General features: G+C 38.2%; 1 protein-coding gene across 1 annotated transcript; it reads right to left on the bottom strand.

Annotated features, from left to right (window-relative positions):
- Positions 1-1094: 1094 nt before the first annotated feature.
- MARVELD1 (MARVEL domain containing 1) lies at positions 1095-3897 on the bottom strand. The gene has a single exon (XM_058186996.1). It carries the CDS (start codon positions 3774-3776, stop codon positions 3249-3251), a length of 528 nt encoding a protein of 175 aa, XP_058042979.1. The 5' UTR covers positions 3777-3897; the 3' UTR covers positions 1095-3248.
- Between the last annotated feature and the right edge of the window lie 2129 nt (positions 3898-6026).

Here is a 6026-nt window from a genome sequence, read left to right as displayed (position 1 = left end):
TGAAGTCCTCCAGGCTGAAAGTTGCCCAGGTTGGAGACCTCTGGTTTAGAACATGTTAACAGTAGCTAAAAGTAGAAACAACACTTCCACTTGCTCTTCCCATCTCTAGTAGGTAGGATGGCACAGCAATTCTCCGCTGATGGGCTGCCTGTAGCCTAGAGCCAAATTGCCCTTGGATTCAGCATGCCTGAAGGTTTTTATCTCCTTATATTTATCTCCTCCTCCTAGAACACTTTCAGGCTGCCATGCCCTACCGTAACTCTTGACTAAATTGGCATGGGCATTTGGTTCTTTCCCAATAGCTAATCAATTTCACCTTGTGTGAAGACAGTAGTGGAAAACTAGAGGAAAAACTATGCTGGACCTAATTTTATTAATAGACTAATAGAGAAGTGTTAGAGGGAGTTGAAGTTCTTACTAATTACTAATTAAGTACTTACTAATTCTTACTAATAGAGAATAAGTGATAGGGGAAATTGAAGTTGCTGGAACATTGGGCAAGAATGACATCATACTGGAATTCAATAGCTGATTTTAACAAACTCAGAGACAGCCTAAGCAAAATTTCATGGATAAAATTCCTAAAGGGGAAAACAACTCAAGAAGCGTGGGAAACAGTGAAAAATATGATCCAAAACAATACCACCAAAAAAGAAAAACAAGAAATTCAAAAGGAAACTAGCATGGTTGCACAAAGATCTCTCTGATAAACTGAAAGACAAAAAGGATAAGTACAAAAAATGGAAAGAGTGACACATAACTAAGGCAGAATATCAGCAGACAGCCCAATTCTGCAAAGATGAAGTCAGGAAAGCAGGCTCAGAAGGAATAAAGACTTGCAACAAAAGTCAAAGATAATTAAAAAGAAGTTTCTTTCAATATATAAATAACAAGAAAAAAGTCAAGGAAACAGTTGGTCCACTAAAGAGAAGGAAGTAACAGGCAGTAGAGAGAAAGCAGAGCTGCTTAATTCATTCTTTGCATCAGTCTTCACACAAAAAGAAACCAAAGCCCAATCTACCAAAAACATAACTGTAAAAGACAGACTAGAAATAAAAATTAAAATAAGCAAGAAAATGGTAAAAGAGCACCTGTCTGACCTTGATGAATATAAATCACCAGGACATGATGGATTACATTCCAGAGTTCTGAAGGAACTGGCAGATGTTATCTCAGAACCATTGTATCACATCTGTAAAAAAAATCTTAGCACACCAGGGAATTACCAGAGGATTGGAAAAGAGCTGATGTGGTAGCCATCTTAAAAAAGGGGGAAAAAACAGACCCAGGAAACTACAGACCAATCAGCCAACACCAATACCTGGGAAGATACTTTAAAAAATAATTAAAAAACAGATCTGTGAACATCTAGAAACAAATAAGGTGTACCTGTACTAGAAGACCTCGAAGGTACCTTCCAGCTTTATTCTGATTCCTTCATGTTCCAATATGTACACTTGGGTATGTTTTATTGAGCATGATAAAAGAGATGATGTAGTTGTCCAGCACCACCATTTCTCCATGAAATTCTGAATTAATCCATGCTGGATCTCAATACTATCAGGAGCTTTCTAAATTATGTAAGTTGCTGTTTAAAAGTTCTTGTTACTATGATTTCTCACCCTCTTCCTTTTGACCAAATTCTGAAGTACTGAACTACTATGGCTGGTTTCTACATTTATATTCAGACTTTCTCAGGCACTATAAAATTCTACTTTCACTTGCCTCAAGTTGAACTGAGTATAATGTTTTATACAAAATAAATTGTAAATGCTTCCAGATTATAACAACAGAAGTTATAGTGCCCTATCATCACAGGAGCTACACCACACTTATAACCTGGAAAATAGCTCTATCCCTTGCTACATAGTTAGATACCTTTTTCGTTAAGTTCCAAATTCTCAGTATTTTTAGAAAGTCTGTATAAAACAGAGGTTTCAGGGAGTAAACTTGGAAAGATTTATTTCCTGTCTTTGAAAAATATCCTGCATAAACTTAAGGCCTACTGTAGAAGGTATTAACTAGAGAAAATTTATAATTCACCCTAATTCCAAATGTAACTTTAGCTAATTATCAGTAAATCCTTTCCATTTCTAGGTGAAGCCTCCGCTCACTATTCTTTGTCCCATCACTGTTGAACATTACCTATTGATAATGATTGGTTTGTTGTAAAAGGCCTCCCAAATCATCAACTCAAGGTCTCCCAAATCTGCTCTCAAGAACATTGGACACAAATATTTCTATAATTCTCTTCAGATGGTAAATAGAATCCCAAACGTCTGACGGAAACAATTTTAGAGAAGGCTACTTTAATGCAGGATATGGACTGAGATTTCATCAAAGTGAAATAATACAGTAACATATATGGGCAAGATGACAGAAGGTTTTATTTGAGCAATTCTTTTGTGAATTGAAACCCTTAAGATTGGAATTCATTCATGGAGACAGAGCTTAGTACTGGGATATATTAAACAATACTGTACCCATACCGAAAAATAATCTCTGAGCCTATTCAACATATACTATTTTTCTTAATTTAATTAGCGTACATCTAGAATTAAAATCGGCTCTTTCAATTAGAGAGTGCTGTTTCAGATGGCAGAAGCCTTTATCCCTCTGTTTTCTGAAAAACACAATAATGCTACAAATACTATCGGGGTATATTCAAAAGTTTTAAAATTTACAGAAAATAATTATGTATAAATTTCTGTTTAAAACAGAATATTCCTGCGTCAAACAAGCAAACAAACAAACAAAAAACTCTCAAGAAGCCCATATGGTATAAAATCTGAACATTTCATTTCTAAGATCCAAAACAGGTTAGCATGAATAATAAAACCAATATTATATACCAGAAGGTGATAATACCAAATCCTTCCTATAGCAATCAGGTATATTGGAAGTACAGATCAGGTGAAAACTTCCCAGACCCATAGAAATCCTCCTGCCAAAATAAAAGAAGACAAGGGAAAGAGAGAGAAATAAATCCACAATCTGATTTCCAGGAGTTCCTCCTAAGATGCATCATTTTTAGCTTCTGGTTCATGACAGCATGCGTCCATCTGTGGATGAAAAGATCAGTCATCTGGAGGTAAGAGCATTCATAACTGTCAGAAAAAATAGGGTATGCATCAGGTTTTCCTCAGGAGGGTGACAGCATCTGGAGCAAGGTACCTATAGGCTAATTGTATGCTAGATTTATCCATCTATTTGAATAAGGTCTGTACTTCTTGAATTTCTTGCATCTCTCAGATGATATCATGGTGCCCCTGGAAACGCCGTACCAAGCAGTAGAGTCCGGAGAGCAAGTACAGGAAGGCAGTTTTACCAGCAAAAATAGCAGCAACTAAATAGGCAGTGTAACTGCAGGGCTGGCTATAACCTCGCAGGGTACAATAGCTGATGCTCCGCGCCTTGTAGCCTATGATGGCTGCAGCAGCCGTGAAGAAAATAACTCCAAGCAACAGGTCATGAAGAATGTTTGTTAGGAGCCAGCGGGTCCCCACCACAGGAATCAGAGTCCATCGGCCCAATAAACTGAGTCCAAAAAGAACCAAGGTAAGAAGCCACACCAAGACTGCTGCAAAGACTGCAAAGTAAGTTGCTCCTTCATATTTGTGAGCTGCTAAAGTTATCCAGCAGACAGCACCTAACAGCAGCTGTGCTATACGCAGCCCTCCTAACAGGCTTCGTAGGAAGGGCCTATTCAGGCTCAGAGATTCTCGAGATGCTGGACACGGGGGTGGAGGTGAGGAAGGGGGTGGTGGAAGAGGCATGTTATATGACGAGGTCCTCCGGAGCTCTTGTCTCCTCTACTGCCTTCTTCAGCCCAGCAAATCTCACTCCCCTCTTAGGCACTTCCTCTGTCTGCAGCTGCCAAACATCTGCAGTTTAGCAGTTGTTCCTGCACTAGGGCCTCTCAATTTCCTGTTCTAGCCCTCCCTTTCCCACCCTTGCCCCTCCTTTTTTTGGAGCTCATTTCATTTCTCCTTCATCTTACTAACAACTCTCTCCCTCTCTCCATTGCCCCTGTAGCTCTAGCCAAGAACTTAAAATAATTTTTGAATGGTGCCTTCTTTAGAATCATAGTTTGCTTAGTTCTGTTACTACTTGGGCCAACAATGTTCTGCCAAACCAAAAAGATTGACTGAAGAAAACATGGACTCTGCAGACATCAAGTTCAGTTCCTCCCTTCTGCATGGAAAAGGGCCAAGTGATTCACTCATTAAACTCCCTAGAAGGAAGAACTTGGAAGATGTAAACCTAAATGTACAAATAGTTTCTTCATTTGTTGCTCTGGCATTTAAATTCTGTTGCATTTTTAGACTGCAGAAAGGCAACCTTTGATTTTGAACAAACATAATCTCTAGAGGATCTTTCCAGCCTTCCCTTTTTGCTGCAAGCAAAACTTTTTATCAACCTCAAACTGAAGCTGATCTAATCACATCCATAAATAATTTTAAAACCACACCCTCTATGTTAAATTAAGAAGCTGGAGCATGAGGGATTTGGAGCTGTCCACCAAGGCATATTGTAACTGCAATGAGTGGAATAAATTTTGGATTTATAGTCCAATGTACATTGCCCTTTGAGTGTGGAAAATAAATATTCTGCATAGCAACTCTGAATTTTGGTCAATGAATTTCAGATGGCAGGATTTTATATATATATGGTATTTTTATTGAATAACTTTAAGTCGCCTAGATACACTTTGGTGGGATGGTAGTATAGAAGTTTAATTAATAAAATGAATCCCAGATGCATTCCAATCCAATGGAACTCCTTTTTTCTGTAAATTTCATAATCTATCTACTCTGATGGATTTTAGTACATCTCCACAACTGAATCTTTCAGAATTGTCGTTGTTCATTCTTTGTCATTATAACTTAATTTTGGTTTTTATATGCTCTTACAAACAAACAAAAAATCTATGTGCTGCATGTGTATTATAGGTCATGACTGAATATGTACTATCAAATCTGTGCTGACTCTTAGTGACTACCCGTATATAGATAGATTTTCTCCATGACTATCTGTCCCTAACTGGAGCTTTCAGTTTTTACTGTCGAGATAAGTCACTTAGTCTTGGTATTTTCCACATATATATGGGTACTAAAACAACATGTATCAAGTCAAATAGCCCAAAAACACTAGGAAACTCCTGGAAGCCTGTCATTCAGACAAATCAATCATCAACAGGCACATAGAGATAAAAAATGTACATACCACTCAAAAGAGACTATCAAAAAGCCAAAAAAGAAACAAAAACACCAAAATACCTCCCAATCAGCAAACAACACCCATAAGAGCAGAGGTTAACATCAAAATTAACACCAGACCAACAGTCAAGAAGTAAACAATACCCCAATGAAGGAATTACAAATGCAGAGAAACAAGCTAATGGCCTAATCGAGGAACCAAAAGATTACTCCCACCAACACTAACAGGATACCTAGTATATAAAAATAAGAGCAAACCCCACTCCCTATTAGCACTGATAACATTACCTAATTGGGTAATGAAACGTCTGTAAGAAAATCACCAAACCAGGAGAGCATGAAGGACCCCACAGTTCAACCCTGAGCTACCAATATTCTCTTCTGTAGGTATGGGAAGAATCAAGCTATCATGGTGCTGGGTTAGCCAGACTTCAGCATATAAATTATTGCTGGTAACCCTGTTGTGTGAAAACAGCAGAAGGGCTTTAACACAAGCCAATGGACAGAAACCGCAACGAAGCCGAGAAGCGGTGGGGGAGAAAAACAGTACACTGTTCAAAGCTGCTTTCCATAGCAAGATGGGCGGCATATAAATTTAATAAATGAATAAACAAATAAAAATGTGACACTATACAGTTACAGGCCGTCTATTTACATTGGATGGCGGCCTGCATTTGAATGGTGGTAAGTGACTGTGCAGGAGCTGAACACAAAACCGAACTCAACACACTCAAAACTGTAGAAATGGTGGTAGACTTTAGGAAAAACCCTTCCATACTTCCACCTCTCACAATACTTGACAACACA

This window comes from Ahaetulla prasina, chromosome 6, assembly GCF_028640845.1.
Source record: "Ahaetulla prasina isolate Xishuangbanna chromosome 6, ASM2864084v1, whole genome shotgun sequence".
Taxonomy (NCBI): Eukaryota; Metazoa; Chordata; class Lepidosauria; order Squamata; family Colubridae; genus Ahaetulla; species Ahaetulla prasina.
The sequence above is the reverse complement of the archived record's forward strand: the minus strand, read 5'-3'. Positions and strand labels throughout refer to the sequence as shown.